Raw genomic sequence first — 19,845 nt, forward strand, 5'->3', positions numbered from 1 at the left:
CTCGGGTTCGACGCTGAGTCTCTGACGGGACCTGAAGCGGGGCGGGGCGAGGAGCGCCAGGGAGCTCCCGCCCGCAGACGCTCGGCGAGTCGTGCGTGGGGGAGGGGGCGAGGAGCTGATTCCAGTCGCTAGAGCCGCCTGAGCAGAGCCCCGAGGAGCGCGCGTCGGCGCCGCCATGACTCAGTCCCCGGTGCAGCCCGGCCTGCGGGAGATGCCGGTGAGACTCTGGCCCCGCCCGGGCGGGGGTTGCGGCATAAACTGCCTGGAGGGGAGGCGTGCGGGCAGCTGCGCGGCCCCGGCACTGCTGGAAACGCCCGCGGGCGGGGGGGCTGCCAGGTTCCGCCTCTGCGGCCCGTGTGCGGCTGGGGGTCCTCGGGGCGGTCGTGCCGCTGCCGGGAAAAGCCACTTTGCTCTGGCACCGCCCATCAGTGCCCTGGCCCGGGGTGGGGGCGGTCATTGGGAAACAAACGGCTTTGCCAGCGCCTGGCTAAATCAAGGCGGAGGTGCTTGGGCCGTGCGCCTGGCTCCCTTCCTTGCTCCGGGAGAGCCAGAGGCCGCCCGAAGGGGGGGAGGCTAGTTGACTTTGGAAACACAACCCCTCCCTGCAGTGGAAAAGCGTTGCCCTGCAGGATGCGCTTTGGGAGGAGGAGGGGGTGGAGGTTGTTTTGTCATGTGAATTGCTTAGTTAGGGCCGGTATGTGTTTCTGAATAATTGTCAAGGGGCTCATGATCCCTGGGCTAGGCATCCCTGCCTACTTTGTCTGTCTTTGTCTTATTATTAGTTCAAATAAAATAACAAAGCCCTCGCAGAGAAACCTTAAAACTGTCAGTGTTTGTGTATTGTTCTAATTGGACCCCATGTATCTTTAATAGAGCTTGGATGCTACTTCATGACATGCCACTTTGAGGCCCAGCCTTCTTTTTTTATTTCCTTATAACTTCCTCAAATTACCTTTTGGGATTGAAATGTTTTATGCTTGGTGTGGCTTTAAAGTAAATTTATTTCTGGTTAGTGTTTCATCTATCTCATGCACTAATTCAGGTCTTTTTTTTGGGGAGGGGGGAGCTAGCATAGCCTAGAGATTTTAATTGAAAATACCCATTCATATATCTATAGAAGACTGTGTACTTGCAAAAGCATAGGGGAAATATTAATGGGAAAGACTTAAACTGTTAACCCTGGCATGTACTACACATGCACAATGTTCTCCCTTCCACCTACAGACAGTGTGCACTCAAATCAGTTGTTGTTGTGACCTGGAGGGCTCCTGACTTTTATGTACTGTGCAAAGTCATCCATCTCCTCTGGAGACCCTTAAAATTACTCATTATTATTCAGAAAAATATGCTTAGGTGTTCAGTATGTCTGGTAATTGTTTAAAACGAGGAAATAAGTTGTAAAATTCTATCTGACTATGTCATGGATTAATTTTAATTAAAAAAGATATGACAGATTTCATTGTATCATGTTTCTTGCAGGAACTGTAATTTAAACCTTTTGAACACATTAGGCTCTGTGGTCGCTAGCTGAATATCTAGTACCCAGTTTTTCAAACACTTAAGGGGGGAAGAAGGGAATTCCAGCACAACAGGTTGGAGTGGCCCGTTTAATTTGTTAACTGGTTAAAGGTGAAATAAATTTCACCTTTAACCAGTTAACAAATTACACTGTCTTTTAAATCCTTAGTTCTAATGAGCTGCACAAAGTCATTAATCTTTGTCTTTAGAAATGTTAACATATTTGTTTGTAACACTGAAAGCAAGTATTGAGTATCTTTTTCTTTTTATAAATTTAACAGAATCTAAAAGCGGATCCAGAAGAACTGTTCACAAAACTGGAGAAAATTGGCAAGGGTTCTTTTGGTGAAGTTTTTAAGGGAATTGACAATTGGACTCAGAAAGTGGTTGCTATAAAAATTATTGATCTAGAAGAAGCAGAAGATGAAATAGAGGACATCCAGCAAGAAATCACAGTTTTGAGTCAGTGTGACAGTCCTTATGTAACCAAGTATTATGGATCCTATTTAAAAGTAAGAATATGCTTTTCTGTGTGTGTTTTACAGTTAAAAATGTTGCTCTACTGATGTCCTTGTCATAAAAAATTGAGGTTGAATAGAAGAATAGTTTTTCAATGGAAGAGGAAATATTTTCTCCCTTTAAACCCTAAAACGAGTGAACTGTTTATAGTTTGTAAAGAGTTTGCTTCCAGACCTACCTGAAGAATAAAATAGTACGTGTCTGTTTTGTCACTTAGTGACAGGAAGAAATGAAACTTTAAGTAACAGACTTGTTACTGGTGACATTCAGGTCTAGCAGTGGTATATTTAGATCAATTTAAACTTAGAATATTTTCACTCTTAGTTTATTGTTCAACTTGAGAATACATTTAAAACATAATAAAAATTGACATAAAACTACTAGAAACAACTCAGTACCAACTTTTACCACATTTTAACAATTTTGTCACAACAATTTTGTAGAAGTATGCTTTTTAAACATGGAGTTTTGTTTAAACTTTATCCTATTTTTTACCTGAATGGATCAAAAAATTAATTTGCTAACTTGTGACCTATTTGCAGAAGGTGTTTAGTAGAATAGCCTTAAGTAAAGGCTGAGAGATCCTGTTTGGGTTTTGGTTGGTGCTTTGGTTACAAGCTTTACTTATCTCTTGGATTTTATTTTTCTTTGAAAATATCTAGTTTTTTACAGTAAATCAGCTGCAATGAGTTTTAATATATCAAGTACAAAAAGGTATTTCTTCTTTGCAGAAAGATTAATGTTTAAGGTTTCTCTAAGGACCCACTTCCAGTAGGACAGTCAATTGTGTACTTCCAGTGGCCTGGCCTTGTTATCCAAGGCAACTTGAGGAAAAAGTCCATCACCAATATTCACTCAGAGGGCATGATACTCTATCACTGTCTTTGGGTGTAGTAAGCCTAAAAAGCATATTGCCGAACAAAATAAACTGGCATCCACTTTTAGTTTCTGAAGTCCCCTCTTGAAATCTCCTGACCAAGTGTTGGTGTTTATGTGAAACAAGTCATTCAGAAAGGGCATTACAGATATTTCTCCTACTGTGAAGGAGAAATCAATCTCTTCCGCATCCTTATTCACAAAGGAAATGTTCCTGATTTCCCTAAAGTTCATTTCTCCAGCAGGTCTGGTGGTAAATATGCTTCAGAGGAAGACTGCAAACATTTAAACTGGTTTTCTTTAACAGCCCCAAATACACATGGTCATATTGTATTGTTATGGATGTAGTTCTTCCCAGTGAGGTTGACAATAAGGTGACACTTCTCTTGAAAACACAGAACTTGATGAGAGAGTCAGGGGGAAAAAAAAGACTGAAATAATGCTGGCAGGAAAAAGGAGCTGTAACTACTTTTTCAGATAAAGGCTTTATTTCTTGTATTGTAGTAGGTACTATCTCTATCTCAGAGTTTACAGTCTCTAAAATGGATGAAGGGTGCCTGACTTTGCAGATTCAAACCTTATTTCTTCACCCAGATAAATTATAGGGTACATTAGGCTAACGTATTCTTACATATTAATATAGAGTTTCATTCTTAAAACTTAAACAACAAATAGTCTAGTAGTGCCTTAAAGACTAACAAAACATGTAGATAGTATCACGAGCTTTTGTGGGCACAACCCACTTTTTCAGATGACAGGAGAGTTAGAAGTCCAGATCCAAGAATAAATAAAGGAGGAGGAGGGGGGAAGAAGAAGAAGAAGAAGAAGAAGAAAAAAAAAAAGACAGTGAGTAGATAAGGTTCAGAAGAGTAGCTGAATTAGTCTGTAACAGGAACTAAAAAAACAAACCAAAACCCCAGATTAGTCTTTAAGGTGCTACTAGATTAATAGTTACTAGAGGCTGATACGAATTGTTAGCATCTTCATTGTTTGTTTTGTTAAGTCATTAAAATATGGAAGATAATGTGCGAGCCATCCAATATCCCGGTTCATACTATTTGCATAAGAATTAAACTTGTGAATGAAATTAAGTTCCAACCTTTTCTGTGTATTTGGCTTGTGGAATTGGTCTAAAACAAAACGGCTACTTGGAGCGTTCAGGAAGATTAAAGTGTTCTCCAACAGGCTTTTGTGTATTGCCCTTTTGGATATCTGATTTGTGTCCATTAATTCTTTCCCGTAGAGACTGTCCAGTTTGGCCAATATACATTGTAGTGGGGCATTGCTGGCATTTGATGGCGTTGATCACATTAGTAAATGTGCAGTTAATTGAGCCTCTGATTTGGTGGCTGATGTGGTTGGATCCAGCGATGAAATTGCTGGTGTAGATGTGTGGGCCGAGTTGGCATCGGGGCTGATTGCAGGGGTGGGTTCCTAAATGATTATGATGGAGTTGTGTTACATGGTTACCGGAAAGAATTTGTTTGAGGTTACGGAGTTGTCTGTAGGCAAGAATTGGTTTTCCCCCCAAGGTCTCTGAGAGTGAGAGGTCATGTTCCAGGATAGGTTGTAGATTGTTGATAATGTATTGGATGGGTTTAAGTTAGGGGCTGTAGGTGATGACAGGTGGAATACTGTTTTCTCTTTTGGACCTGCCTTGAAGTAGTTCATGTCTGGGTATTTTTTTTGGTTCTGTTGATCTGTTTTTTCACTTCTCCGGGTAGGTATTTCAGTTTTAAGAATCCTCTATAGGTCTTTGTCTCTGTGGGATTGGAGCAAATCCAGTTGTATCTTGGGGCTTGGCTGTATACAATAGATTGAGAAATATGTCTGGGATGGACGCTAGAGGCATGAAGATAAAGTGTAGCAGTCAGTAGGCTTCCAGTAAAAGGTGGTGGAAATTTGTCTATCGTTTAATTGTACTGTAGTGTCAAGGAAGTGGATTTCTTGTGTGGACTGATGCAGGCTGAGGTTGATGGTGGGGTGAAAGTTGAAGAGTTTCACAGGGATTTCAACAAGGGTCACTTTCCTGTGGGACCATATGATGATGTCATTGATGTAGCATAAGTAGAGTAAGAGCGTTAGGGGGTGAGAGTTGAGGAGACATTGTTCGAAGTCAGCCATAAAGACGTGGGCATATTGTGGTGCCAGGCGTGAGCCCATGGCTGTGCCACTAACTTGAAGTTATCTTTGGCCTGAGCCATTACTTCCATGTTCTTGTGGTGTACCTTGAGTGTTACAGGTATATTCCAGGATCTTGTTAAACATTAAATTCTCGGTTCAGCTCACAGAGGCAAAAGGGTAACTAATAGCTCTTTTATATATGCCATGGGTTATAAATACTTATGCTAATTTCCTCTAGATAATCTATAGGTTCCTTGGATTACAACCAAATATAATGAAATAATATTCACTGAACTATAAACCAAAATACAGGTTGAATTTCTCTAGTCTGGCAGGCACCCTTCGGACCTGACTGGTGCCGAACCACAGAATTTGCCGAACCGTGAGAGGTCAATATTGTCTAGCAGTATTACTAACACCTCCACTGCTTAGTTGGCTCTTAAAAGACATTGAGGGGTAAATTAGAACTAAATAACAGCACAGAACACTGGACTGGGGGTTGTGAACAAACTTTGTGAGGCTGCAGGAAACTTGGTCACACCCATGATAAATGGACATCTGGCTAAGTAAAATCATGCTAGACCACAGATATTGCCTGACTAGAGAGGTTCAACCTGTAATATAATCAAACCAATCAAGAAAAATAGATTATACAATATAGCAACATGGCAAGCTAGTCATATGGGCTACAGTTCGCCAACACAAACTTATGTGGAGGCAAAAAAATACTGAGTAGAAATAGGAAGGTGGTGTTATTGTTGTAGATAGCATTAGTGAGACCAAAAGTGGCGTACTGTATCCAGTATTGGTGTCAACAATTACAAAATAATGTAGGAAAAATTGTAAAGGGTTCAGAAAAGAGTTACAAGAACCGTTTTGAGCACAAGAAAACCTGCCTTACCATAGACTTAAGAAACTTAGTCTATTTAGTTTGTCTAAGAGGAAAATTAGTAGGCAAGTGCTCCTTTTAGAAGTACCTGTCTGGGGACCAGATTTCTGGTAGGTGAGGGCTCAAAATCTACCAGACAAAGGTATAACTATAATGGTTGGAAGCTGAAGCTAGACAAATTTAGGCTAGAAATAAGGCATACATTTTAGTGAGAGTAATTAGCTCTTTCAATTGCTTGCCCAAGCATTGGGTGACAGTTTTGAAATCATGGTTGAATTTCTTATTAAAATATGCTTATTAAAATATAGCACAACTAGAAATATGGACTTGGTACAGGAATTAATGAAATTCTAGGGCTTGTGCAATGTAGGAGAATGAATTGTGAGATAATGGTCTCCTATTATCTTAGAACTTCATGAATAATGTTAACTCCTGAAATACGATTTACTTAAAACTGCCTACAGGTCAACTGGAAGCTTCAGTGAATTTAGCATTCAGTGTTTGGCCTTATAAATAATACAAACAGACAAGCACCTCATGCCGTTTCATAAATTCATGCACCAATTCTTCCACCCAGTAAGAAGTCTGCTTTGAGGCTTTGGCACTTACTTTTCTGATGGATTAGTGCATGGTTTTATCAGAAAGCAGTTATCCTCCGTGTCTTGTATTCTTCTTGGTCCTTAGGCTTCTTAGCTTGTATGCATGCTTGCCTACAGCCCTTTTTTAATGGGAGAAGATATATCAGTCTGCATCCCTCTTAAACTTGGACATCAAATTGGGGGTTGGTTCCAGACACTCTTTTCCCTCACTACCTTTTCAGAAAGATTTAAGGAGTTTGTCTCCCTGAAGAAGTAGTCATGAAGTTATACAGCCAGTAATCAATCAACTTCAAAACATGATTTATTGAAAATGCAGAAGAAAGTCAAAAAGTTTGCATAATCAGTGCAAGTTTACATTTCCCCGTGAGTGCCTTATCTAGTTAGCTTAATTTAGAAAAAAGAAAACAAATACTGTACTTTGCAGTTCTTCAGAAACAGTGTTTCACCAAATACTTGCTGGTCAAGCTGATACTGCCTTTTACTTCTGGGTCTCTGAGATTTCTGAAATCTGCATTGAGAAACTAGGAAAATATGAAGGAGAATAAAACCTAGCAAGTCAAGTGTAAAAGTATGTTTAGGCAGGCCAAAAAAATAAAATAAAAAATAAAACATTGAAGAATAAGTAGCAAAAGGCTTAAAAACTAATAACAAAAACATAAGTAAGTCGGAAGTAGGAAGCATGCTTACTGGGTAACTAGTTGACCCTTTACAACCCTAGTCAAGACTACAAGTATAACTAGATTTAAAAGATAATTACCTAAATTCATGGAAGGTAAGTCCAACAATGTCTATGAGCCTTGTTGGTCAAGATGTTCTAGGTGTCTTTCAAATTTCCACTGCTAAAAGCTGGGATTGGACAACGGGGAATGGATCACTCGATAATATTCTATTCTATTTCTCATTCTCTTTGAGGTATCTGGCAGCAGCCAGTGTTGAATGGTAAAATATTGACTTAGATCTGTGGTTGCTAGCCGCTAGCCACATGTGGCTGGTTGAGAGTGGCTAGTTGGCTTGAACAATATGGCTGTTCGGCCAGGTAAGTATGGCTCTTTCCCTGGAGCTAGTCAGAACTGGTTGGACAGCATGGGCTTAAGTGGACCATTGGTCTGATGGTGTGTGACCTTTTCTTACGTAGTTTAGAAAAGTTATGTTTACTTTTTTTTTCTATGCTGCAGGGTAACTTACTATAATCTACCACGCTGTGAAAGCATGAACCTCTTAATGCCACCTGGCGAGGAGATTATAGGAATATTCTAATTCTGATATTTACATTATTTTGTGAATGTCATGTGAGGCCTTAAATGAAATGCACATTCATGCTGGTTATTAATATAAAATGTACATACAGATACCATGTTAGGTATGTCAAAAAATGTTCCTATAATCTGCATGGGATGGAGTTGAGAAACTGATTTGGTGCCACCTATCCTTTTGTCTGCTTGTAAATTAAGCATTGTAAGTCAAACTAATGGAAGCCCTGTTTACGTACCAAGTTAACAGAGGTGTGTGAAATTGTCAGGAAAAATAGGCAGTTGGGGTTTTATTGTCCCTGAGGACAGGCAGTGAACTTTTGGGGTACAGTAGCTTTGGCTTATTAACAATCTCTTGGTTACCAGGGCAAAGTTGCTATTACCTAGTAGTTTCTAATAAGTAGAAGGCAGGTTTGTGAGGCAGCAGTCGGGGACTTTATATCTGTTTTACCCTAATAGCTCCTTTTTTTAACTAACAAATTGTTAGTTCATTAAATAAATTGGTCTGGTTCTCAGCGTTGTCTTTGGTAATATCGGCGTATACCTTGATCTGGGGCTGGAAGAACTTAATGTATGATGATTTTTTATTTTAATAACCTTTTTATATAACACTCAGTTTGTATGGTAATAAGGGACTACAGAACTGAAGGGACTGTCTGTGACTCAATTGTGAGTCTCGTATAGTAATCCGGGAGTGCTCTTCTGTTACTGGTTTGGTGAAATCTAATAAACAATATACCACTAGTTTTGGGTGTCTGCCCTGTGTTTTTACAGTCCTTTCTGAGTTTCGCGCTCTCTGCTGCAGCCACTTAATAGACAGCATGACAACTGCCTTGGTTGTCTATTTTCCTGTGTCTGTTCACTAGAGTTACAGGACATTTTTAAAGCTCAGGATAGCAGAAAATAATTAATTTTCAGCCCTTCCATTTGGTCTGTCATCAACCCCTCAAGTCTTCACAAAGTGCATGGCAAAGGTTGCCATGCAAACTGGGTGTCCAGATACACATTTCTGATTGATTGATTCCAAGTCAACCCAAACAGTTTGTGGAGGTAGCTGTTGAAAAGATCCTGCTTGTCTTTTGTTCATTGAACCTATTAATGAATAAGGACAAATTAGTTCTTCTCCCTATGTAAAGAATCAGATTGATAGGGGCAAGTTTTGTCTTTGTAAAAGACATATTTTTTTTTACTTCACGCCAGGTTTCAGATGATACTGCTCTTGTGCAAGACTTCAAGATGTAACTTCATACAATAGTGTTGAATTGCCTGAGATTTTTAGGTGACATAGCAGTTTATACATACTTGACTTAGCATGCCATACTTCACCTTGGTCATGGAGAGGTGATTGAGGTTGGTGTATCATCTTATCTGGTAGACATGCTTGCTCATACACCTGTAAGTATTCTGTCATCCCCAGATTGATGGAGGATTCTGCCAATGTATCCAAGGGGGGGTTCCCTTCCCCCAGTTTTGACCTTCACGATTCTAGTCACATATACTCAGTGTCTCATATGAGGATCTCATTTAGGAGATACCCATGCTGGACACTCCCTGATGTAGGAAAATAATACCTAACAGGCCAGAAAGATAGATCAGTGTGCTCAAACACTGATGTAGAGAGAGATTTTCATCTCACCACAGTGCCAAACTCAGGGTATTTGCAGACAGCATTGCTGTGGTGATCTCCTTGAACACATGGGTGGGGAGGAACTTGCAGTGCTCATGGGGGAGGGGCTTCTCACCTGTCCCCAAGCTGTTGCACTGAGAGAGGGCAGGGGTTTTCCTCTTTCCATGGGGCAGTTTGCATACTGAAGCCTTGGTCCCCAGCCACATCCCAGAGCAATTATTTAAATGAGGAAAAACAAAACTTATTTGAGATAATGACCTGAGCTGGGCCAATCTTCTGTTTTATCAGTAAAGTGGTGTTGAAATCCAACCTGAATCAACATATATACATACACACATACCTACCTTTCCTCCCAAAACCTCACTCTTTTATAAAGATAAGGTGTGGTTGTTCATAGAGTGGTAGCTTTTTATTTGGACAGGATTATAGAGTTTAATGTCTACACAATTATTTTTCTCCTCTTGCTGACAGTGAGAGGGCAGCTGATTGCCACACAGAGGATCTCTTCATTGTTATCTTCTTGTATTAATCCCATATATCATTAAGTTTACACCATCTCCAAAATTAATGTACATACTTAAACAAGCAAACAGTATTAGTTACTTTCTTAGGTCATGCAGCAATTGGTGACTTTTGCAGGGCTGTGACTTGGTCCTCTTCTCATAATTTTGCCTCTTATGCTCTCTCAAGCCTCAAGAAATGATGCTGGATTTGGGTGAGTTGTGTTGCAGTCCTTATTCAGGTGGATTCTAACAACCCTCCATCTGGAACTGTTTGAAAGTCACCTGGAATGGATGTGTGCAAGCACTTTGAAGAAAAATTGGTGAAATATGTGTTTTACCTGTTCTCCTAAGCTTGTTGCACATGCCTGTTCCATGTTTTAGCATCCTTCCTCTCTACATCAAAGTCAGAAAATAACACAGGCTTCTGCTGTGATGGAGCTGAGGGAGGTGGGGCAGTTTCATTCTTTGTACGACTGGTTAACAGCACTTGTGGAAGATACTAGGGATGTTAAAATGTTTATTCTGATAAATGAGTTTATTGCCCTCCACATGTCATTTCAGTGATTACACATTTACACAAGGGGGAGGAGGGAGAGGGAGAGAAGGGAATGCAGCTCCAGTGAAGCTGCCTACTTCTCCCCTCTGCGCTACTGCCTCTGATGCAGAAGCAGCAATGCGGGGGGAAAGGAGGGTTGTGTGTAACCGTGAAGATTAACCATTGACACTTTCACATCCCTAGAAGAAAGACACATGCTTGCCCTGAAAGATATTGCTATGGGGGAAAAGTTTCTGGCTTAATTTAACTAGCACATGTGCACCTGAAGTGAAGTGGAATTGTGCCACACTTATCAAACGATTATGTTTTTTGTTTTAAAGAAACTGGATTATGTTAAATGAAATGTCTCCAGGAGACATCTTAAAGCAGCTTTTGTACTCTTCCTCTTCTGTGAATAGTGAAGCAGCCACTCGTATAATTTAGCCTATGGAGCTGTCATGTCTTCTGTGCTTCTTGTGGTTTGCAACATGAGCAAGAATGGCCCCATGCAATGTGTCTGTGACAAGAAATTGTCTTTTGACCTCTGCATGCCCATAGAATCTTGGAGGGACCTGAAAAGGATATGCTACTGTCCGTTCAGGTGCAAATAATCTGGGAGGACCAGTATAATGTGTGTGGCCTCTTCCTGCACTTTTAAACCACACAAGCTATCGAAAAGCAAACCAGTCATTTTAGGAACATTTTCAAAGTTGTATAAGGTTGCAATCAGTGTTTCCTCTAAAATGGGATAGCATAGCTTCACAGGTTATTAATCCATCCCTCCCACTCAGTAATCTCTGTGCCTTTGACTGAGTGGGGCTGATTAATCACCTGTAAACCTGTGCTGTCTCACAAGATGCAACAGATTCTCTACTTAATGCTAGTTTAGGTGTTGTATTGGTAATTCTTTTGTTTCTTTGCTGTAATAAATTCTACATCTTCACAGAAAGTACTTTGCTGAACTAAGCCTTTTATTAAGGGAAATAAATATAATGATAGCTCTTCATTCCGAAGTAGGGATGTAATAGTGTAGTTGATTAACCGATAAGCAAAAGCTTATATGTTGATGCTATAGACTACATGCATTTCTCCCCCTCTCCCCCAGCCAGTAAATTTTTTAGCAGGCTGCCAGCAGCATGACTCAGGTCCTGGACATGGCATGAGCCAGGACTATCTTAGCTGTGGCTCTGCATTTAAAGTCTGTTAGGAGCCAGGTGGGCAGGCAGCCTGGCTTGCTTGGGGTCTGAGAACTCAGCCCTGATCCTCCCTCCGGACGGGGGCTGCTGCTATCCCAAGCTGTGCAGCAGTGCTGGGTGACAGCTGGTCTGAGACGGGAGCTGATTTTTAAACTGGCTTCCTTCGTGGACTAGCTCCTGCCTGGCGCCCTATGCTGCTACCTCTGATACAGAGGCAGCAGCAAAGAGTGGTAGGGAGCTCCTTGGGGGTGGGCATGGAGCACACTAGCTGTCAGGCTCATCCCTAGGGAGTATAGAATAGTTGAGTAATCGATAAAAATTCATGAGTTTAATCAACTATTTAATTAACAAATATTTAACATCCCTACTTTAAAGCACTGTCACCAGAGTTTGACCTTGAGCTAAAAATCACACATGAAATAAAGCACTAAGCCTGTTAACTGGCAGCAGTAGCAGATGATTATCCACTGTTGACCCAACATTGAAGCTGGGAGTCCCTTGCAATAAAGCCAGGGCGCAGTGCCTCCCCAGGCCAGGCTGTGGGGCAGGGAAGCCATGCGCCCGATTCATCTGGGATGCGGGGAGAGGGGGAGCAATGGGAACTGGTGCACCACTCATGTGAGCTGTGGGGTGTGGGTGCATAGCTCAGCTGGTTTGTGGGAAGCCCAGGAGCTAGGAAGCCTGATGGGAGGGGCAGGGCACAGAGTGGGACTGGCAGCAGTGTGACCAGAATTGACCTCCCCTAGTTGGGAAAAATCTCTCATCTGGGACCAGGGGTGCTGGACCAGGGAGGTCCAATCTACCGTATATACTCGAGTATAAGCCGAGTTTTTCAGCACATTTTTTGTGCTGAAAAATGCCCCCCATGGCTTATACTCGAGTCAGCGTCTCGAGAACTGAGGAAAGTGAGTACGCTGGTCAGGTTCTAAGGCATCCAGGTTGTCGTTATGTTATGGACTGCGCGGTGGGGCCTTTCCAGAAACAGCTTCGTGCCTCCTGCTCGCGGGCGGGCTCAGCGCGTCTCTGCTGCCGGCCGAGTCTAGCCGCGTGAGCCCGGAGCTCCGGCCCCGGTAACCGAGGCGCTCGGGGTGGGGGGCGCTGCCGGGAGCGGGCTGGGCTCTGTGTGTCGGGGGCCATCGCTGCGCGGGGCGCTCGGAGCCTCTGCCGGCCGCTTGGGTTGCGGGTGCGCCCGCAGGTGCTGCTCGGAGCCAGGGAGGCTCGGGGAGCAGCCGAGAGGGGCTCTGGCCTGGGAAAGGTCCGGGCGGGGGCGGCGGGGGCTGAGCTGGTTGGGCCGAGTGTCCGAGCGTCTGTTCCCGTGTGTGACTGGTGCTGGCACTGGGCGCTTTCTTGCAGGCGGCCCTTCAGGGGCTCATTGGATTGGCGGGAGGACTTTGAGCGGGAGTTACGGTATTTTTGATACCATATTGTTTTTGTTGACCCCCTTTTCCACTTATAGAGCTAGGTTATTGTTTTTCTTTGAAATAAATATTCATGCAATTTTATTGGTATCTATCTTCATTTTTTACATTTACCAGTAGCTGCCTCATTTCCTACCCTAGGCTTATACTCGAGTCAATATTTTTTCCCAGTTCTTTGTGGTAAAATTAGGTGCCTCGGCTTATATTCGGGTCGGCTTATACTCAAGTATATACGGGTATATTTGCTTTGGATCTTGAAGTGAATTCTACTAGTTAAAACTGGCCTGAGGGAAGATAATTGTAGGAGCAGTATAGGGAGAAAATATTAACCTCCTCCTTTTTTGTAGTTCCCCTTTCTGAAATTAAATGCCATAATGTTGGGCTGCTACGGTGTTTTTCCCATCACAGGGATGTTAAATTTAATTATGTTATGGTTACTATTTCCAAGTGGCCCAGCTATCTTCACCTCTTGGACCAGATCCTGCACTCCACTTAGGACTAAATCAAGAATAGCCTCTTCGCTTGTGCATTCCTGAGCCAGCTACCACCGTCCTGGTCAGCTGGTCGGTAATATATTCCTTCTGCTATATTCATATTATTAGAGCATGGAGTTATTTATCCATAGAGATTCTAAGGAACATTTTGGTTCATTTTAAGATTTTTACTTCATTTGGTTGTATGCTTTGTTTCACAAATAGTGCCATTCCCCCACCTGCACAACCTGACCTGTCTTTCCAATATATTTTGTATCCTAGTATTACTGTGTCCCATTGATTATCCTCATTCCATGAAGTTTATGATGCCTATTATATTAATTTCATTTTAATATGAGACACTCTAGTTAATTAATCTTATTATTTAGACTTCTGGCATTTGGGTGTAAGCACTTAAAACTTGTCACTATTTAGCGGTCTGCCGTTACATGATGTGATCAAATGTGACTCTTTCATTTGACTGTTTTTATCAGATTTTACCCATATTTTATTCTCATCCATCCTCTCCTGTTTACTAGGATGTAGAGAATCACTCTTAAAAAACCCTCCCCTAAGTGATACCTCTGTCCAGTCCATGTGCTCCTCTGCATCTGTCTGCTTCCCCTTAGCCCTTAGTAAACTGTTTTATGACCATTTTAATTTTAAGTACCTGAAATCTAGATCCATTTTGGTTTAATTGGCGCCCACCCTTCCTGGATAGACATACATCAAAACAGTCATACTCACACACTTATGCAAAAGAAGAGTTGCACAGAGATAGCAAAAGAAGCCAAGGCATAGTAGGTCCAGTGTGTCTGCCTGCAGTCATGAATCTGGGCCGGTAAACTCCCTTCTTTTATCACACTGTCCAGGTACCTCCTGCCACGTACACAGAGTTCATTTTCCATGCCCGACACCAAGAAGCCTACCCAGTCTACATACAGGCAGTCCCCGGGTTACGTACAAGATAGGGACTGTAGGTTTGTTCTTAAGTTGAATCTTTATGTAAGTCGGAACTGGCGTCAGCCGCTGCTGAAACTGATCACTTTCAACCGCGGCTGAATCTGGATGCCAGTTCTGACTTACATACAGATTCAGCTTAAGAAACCCAGGTGTCCCCAAGTCAGCTGCTGCTGAAACTGATCAGCGGCTGATTCCAGGAAGCCTGGGGCAGAGCAACTTTGCCTCGGGCTTCCTGTAGTCAGCCGTTGGTCAGTTTCAGCAGCGGCTGACTTGGGGACGCCTGGAGCAGAGCAGCTGGGGTGCTGCTGGGTTGCTCCAGTAGCGTGGCTCCTCGGTGCTACTGGAGCAACCCAACAGCACCCCAGCTGCTCTGCCCCAGGAGTCCTGATTCAGCTGCTGCTGAAACTGACCAGCAGCGGCTGAATCAGGACGCCTGGGGCAGAGCAGCTTGGGTGCTGCCGGGTTGGTCCGGAGCGGCGCTGCGGGACCAACCCAGCAGCCCCCAGCTGCTCTACCCCAGGGGTAGGCAAGAAAAGCCTGGTCTGCTGGGGGGGAGGGGGCACTAGCTGCACCCCCCCCCCCCCCAGCAGACCAGGGAGACGGGTGGAGGGACGCCCAAGTCCTCCACGACTTTGCTCCGTCTCCCCGGTCTGCTTACCTGGGAGACACGGAGCAAAGCCGCGGAGCACGCCTGCAGGGGGACAGCTCAAGCGCACCCGGGCTGTCCCACTGTGGGCGTGCTCCGAGGCTTTGCTCCCCATCTCCCTGGTCTGCTGGTCAGACCAGGGAGACGGGGAGCAAAGCCGCGGAGCACGCCCGCAGCGGGACAGCCCGGGCGCGCTTGAGCTGTCCCCTGCGGGCGTGCTCCGCGGCTTTGCTCCCTGTCTCCCTGGTCTGCAGGGAGACGGGGAGCAAAGCCTTGGAGCGCGCCCGCAGCAGGACAGCCCGGGGTGCTTGAGCTGTCCCCCTGCAGGCGTGCTCCGCGGCTTTGCTGCCTATCTCCCTGGTCTGCAGGGAGACAGGGAGCAAAGCCTTGGAGCACGCCCGCAGCGGGACAGCCCAGGCGCACCTGGGCTGTCCTGCCGCCGGCTTCCCCCGAGGCTTTGCAAACCAGACCAGGGAGACCAGGGAGACGTGGAGCAGCTTTTCTCGCCCCGGAGTACACAGGCGGCGGGACCGCGAGGTCCCGCAGTCCGTGTCCTCCGGGGCAAGAAAAGCCCCGTTCGTAACTGTGGATCCGACGTAAGTCGGGGACTGCCTGTATATGTTAGTTTCCTCTTACATATATCAAGTTATTCTTTGCCTTTTGCCTCCCTGTTTTGTTTTTCTTATGCCGAGGCAGATTCTATCAGACATCACTGGGCTTCTGTGTCCAGCTGGTCTTTGTCTCTGAGTTTATGGCCTTGGATTTCTTATCACACACTTCCCCTCCCCCCCCACACACACATACACTCCCTTTCTCACATAATGGAATGTTACAGAGCTCAAAAGGTACTTTCACATTATGCGGAAATTTACATTATACTGTATTGGGCAGAAACCTATCAGCATAAATTTGGCCTCCAGGACCTCTCTCCAATCTCTTGCTATGTCATTGTAATGGAGGTGGCTGGTCCGCCCCTCCCTCCCCGTTTCTCAGTTTTTCGCAGTTTCTCCTCCGCTCCCCTCTGTTCGCTGTGACAATCTCTGTTTCCTCACCAAAGGGGAAATAGGGGGGTCCGGGCCCACCCTCTCTCCCGGACCCCAGCCCAGGGCCCTAAGGACAGGATCACCAAATCCTGTCCTGCCGGTGGGGCGCTTTCCCGAAACTCACCAGCACGCAAGCTCCTCACCTTGCCCTGGGCTACTTCCTATTCCCCTCTCGCCGTGCCGACCCTCCGTCTCCGGGCCTCCCGTGACTCCTCTCCCGGTCCCGGACACGGGGCCCCGTTCGCTCTTCTCCCTCGCCTGTCCCCACTACCTCCTCCGCTTTCACGTTCTCCGAACCCTCCTTCCCTTCTCCTAGCCCGGCTAGGTTTTAAATGTCCGCGCCGGCGTTCTGACGTGATGACGTCGGCCGCCGCGCAGGTTAGCTCCACCTCTTCCGCCATCCCCCAACTCCCTGCCGGCAGCGGAGCCACCGCGCCGCTCCGCAGCTCGGCGGCCGCAGCTGAGCACGCGTCGCATGTTGGCCTTACTCCCAGGGCTGTCCCGAGAAGTGTTAGGGCGACTGCGGGTTCAGTGCGGGGTGGGTCCGCATCTGTGGGGTGGAGGCGGCCTACCCTGTCACAGTCATGTACAGTAATTCCTCATTTAACACTATAGATATGTTTCAGAAAATAATCGTGTTAAGCGAATACGTGTTATGCAGGGTCAGTTTTCCCATTGAAAATAATGGAAAAGGTGGGGGTTGCGTTTCAAGCGGTGGTGTCTGCTGAGACCGGGACATAAGGTTGGGGGAGAAAGGGGACTGGGTTACAACAGGGAGGGGAGGTGTTTGGCTCTGGGGAAGTGAAGGGGAGGAGAGGAGAGGGTGATTGGGTTGGGAGTATGCCCCTGTGATGGGTCTGCCGGGACACACACTGCGTCTGGCGAGGGGAGGTAGCTGGGGAATGGCGCAGCGAGTGGCGAACCCTCCGCCGCTTTGCAGGGAGGCGGGGGAAGCCTCGCATTGCCACCGGCAACGGGCTGGCTGGGGAAATCATGTTATTCTGGGGACAGTCGTGTAATTCAAAAAACGTTCCCTAAAAAAAAAATCGTGCTATCACAAAAACATCTTAAGTGGGTACATGTTAAATGAGGAATTACTCTACCACTACATCTGGCTCCTCTGCCAGCACTACACAAGTCTGTCTAGATCAGGCATATTAAACAGGCCTCTGGAGGGCTGCATGTGACCCGATCGAAATATTCTTATAAAAGAAAAGAGTGCGACCTGCTGGCTGCTTGGAGCACATGGCTGAGTGCAGATCACAGCTGGCCGACCATCCGCTCTGAGTGTGGCACCACAACAACTGTTCATGGCCAGCTGAGCCACTCTGTACTTGGCGCTCCAGCATGTGCTCATGGCCAGCTGGACTGTTCTGTGCTGGGTGCTCCAGCATGTGCTCACGGCCAACTGGGCACTCCAGCACGTGCTCACGGCTGGCCGGGCTGCTCAGTGCTGGGCACTCCAGCATGTGCTCACGGCTGGCTGCTGTGCTCATGCCGCACTAGTGCCTGAGGAGGAAATGTGTGATAGCAGCAGCAGCTCAGGACCCAGGCATTAGGTTGGGAGGGTTGGGAGTGCCTGGATCTGGGGGAGGGGGAGACATGAGGTTAGGGGAGCTGGGAGTTTCTGGCCCTGGAGGAGCGAGGAGGCATTGGGTTGGGGGGTGTGTGCGCCTTGCTCTGGAGGAGGAATGAGGCATTGGGTTAGAGCAGGGGAGTGCTCTGGGGGAGCGGAGAGGGATTGGATTAGAACAGGGGTATGGGGAGAGAAGTGGGATATTTTGTTAACATTTTGTTTTTTATTTATTTATTCCCAAATAAAATCACAATGTATATTAATTTTATATCAATAAATGTCAATTTTTTGCAATTGCATGAATATTATACGTTAATGCAAAATCTCAAACTTACAGCATATCTGAAATTTTCACAGAAGCCTGTTCTATTTGACTAACCACGGTGTATACTTTTTTTATTTCAATAAAACAAGTTATGTATCATATAAAAAATTAAAAAGTACCTTAAATTTATATTTAAATTAAAAAATTATATATGGGCAAATAATTTTACACATCAAATTATTATTAAAACAAGACCTGAAAAATTACAAAATATACCTAAAACATAATCTATAATAATACATAATTATGACTTTCCAGTAGAAGTACATTTTCCTTTGGTGGCCTGAGAGCTATCAGTTTTTGTTTGTGCAGGCCTCAGTAGGTTTTGAGTTTGATGTGCCTAATCTAGATGGCTCAAGAAATCTGCACTTTTCGCAATACACAGGCAAGTCGTCATGGGGTTCTTCCGATTATTGCAAACTCAGCTGTCTGTTCCTAATGATTGATTCCCCCATTACTAACACCTGTCTTTTCCTAATAACTGGAGTTCCTTCCTCCATGGAGGTATCCTTAGTGCCAGAGAATACCACATGAGCATCTGGAAGGAAGGTGCCAACTATGGATCATTTCCCATGTTCTCCTTCACTGAGCCTTTAGCTCTCCTCAACCGCACAGAGGCTGTCTGATCAGGGATGGGACTTTTCCACTGTGTCTGTGTATCTCTCTGCCTCTCCAATTCAGCCACCTTGGTCTCCAAAGTCTGTACATGGTCTTTGAGGGCCAGGAGCACCTTGCATTGAATGCTCACATGTGCCACATATCCACAGGGCAGATAATCATACATGCTACATTGGGTGCAACAAACTGAATTGCCCCTACTTTGCTGCTGGACTTCTGTTTTTGCATTCTCTTCTTCCTAGAGATAATTACTTTCTTGAAGGGTTAAAAAAAATTGGGTGGTTTTGATTTTAAAGAATGCTATGTGGCTCTACCCCCCTCTAAACTCCTCCTCTAAACTTTGTTGCAGAACTCCCATTAGTTTCTCCTGTGCACTGGCATCTCTGGTTGCATAGGAGTGGGCTTTTTAAAGCCTTGCCTTCCTGAGTAGCCATGCCCCTTGGTTATGTCTTGATGGGTGTTGAAGGGATGAGGTTATTAAAGCCTCGTTAAGAAGGTCTCCACCTTGCCTACTTAGCTGTTAGCCTCAGCACATGGTCCTTCAAACAAACACACTTGGTACTAGGGATGTAAGCCACTAGTTGACTATCTGATAAGCATAAGCTTATCGGATAGTTGAGTAGTGTCTCGACTAGTCGCTGCCCCCTCTTGCTTTTTCTATCAGAGGCTGCAGGGGAGGGAGAGTAGGAGCCGATGCTGGGGGAGCTGGCTTAAAATCTGGTTTTCCCCCCAGCACTATCTGTGTGGGAGGCTGGGGAGGCAAAGGCATAACAGGGGACCGGGTGCCATTCCTCTGCTTTTTAAATATATTAAGAGCCTGTCAGCTCTTAATATGTTTAAAAGGCTGAAGCGCCGGGGGAGGGGGGTGAGGTAGAACAAGTTGTGAGCTGAGAATTGGCTGGTCTCCCCTTGTGCTCTTCAGCCTTTTAAATGTATTCAGAGCCTGCCAGCTCTGAATACATTTAAAAGGAAGAATCTCAGCGGGGTTAGCTCTTAGGGCTGGAAACTAACTCTCTGTGGCTCCACGGTTTCCCCTGCTTATCAACTAGTCGATGGAAATTCCATCTGCTAGTTGATTAGTTTATTAAACACAATTTAATATCCCTACTTGGCGCACAGTATCTTTCAGGCAAGGAGCAAGCACATG

General features: G+C 45.0%; 1 protein-coding gene across 1 annotated transcript in view; it reads left to right on the forward strand.

Moving 5' to 3' along the window:
• Positions 1-20: 20 nt before the first annotated feature.
• Positions 21-19,845, forward strand: part of STK24 (serine/threonine kinase 24) — an 85,605-nt gene continuing 65,780 nt past the window's right edge. Inside the window, exons 1-2 of the mRNA XM_075918782.2 lie at positions 21-217; positions 1,800-2,030. Coding sequence (XP_075774897.2) covers positions 176-217; positions 1,800-2,030 — 273 coding nt within the window. The 5' untranslated portion in view covers positions 21-175. The remainder of the gene's footprint in view (positions 218-1,799; positions 2,031-19,845) is intronic.

The sequence above is a fragment of the Pelodiscus sinensis genome, chromosome 1, assembly GCF_052426305.1.
Source record: "Pelodiscus sinensis isolate ZL-2025 chromosome 1, ASM5242630v1, whole genome shotgun sequence".
Classification (NCBI taxonomy): domain Eukaryota; kingdom Metazoa; phylum Chordata; order Testudines; family Trionychidae; genus Pelodiscus; species Pelodiscus sinensis.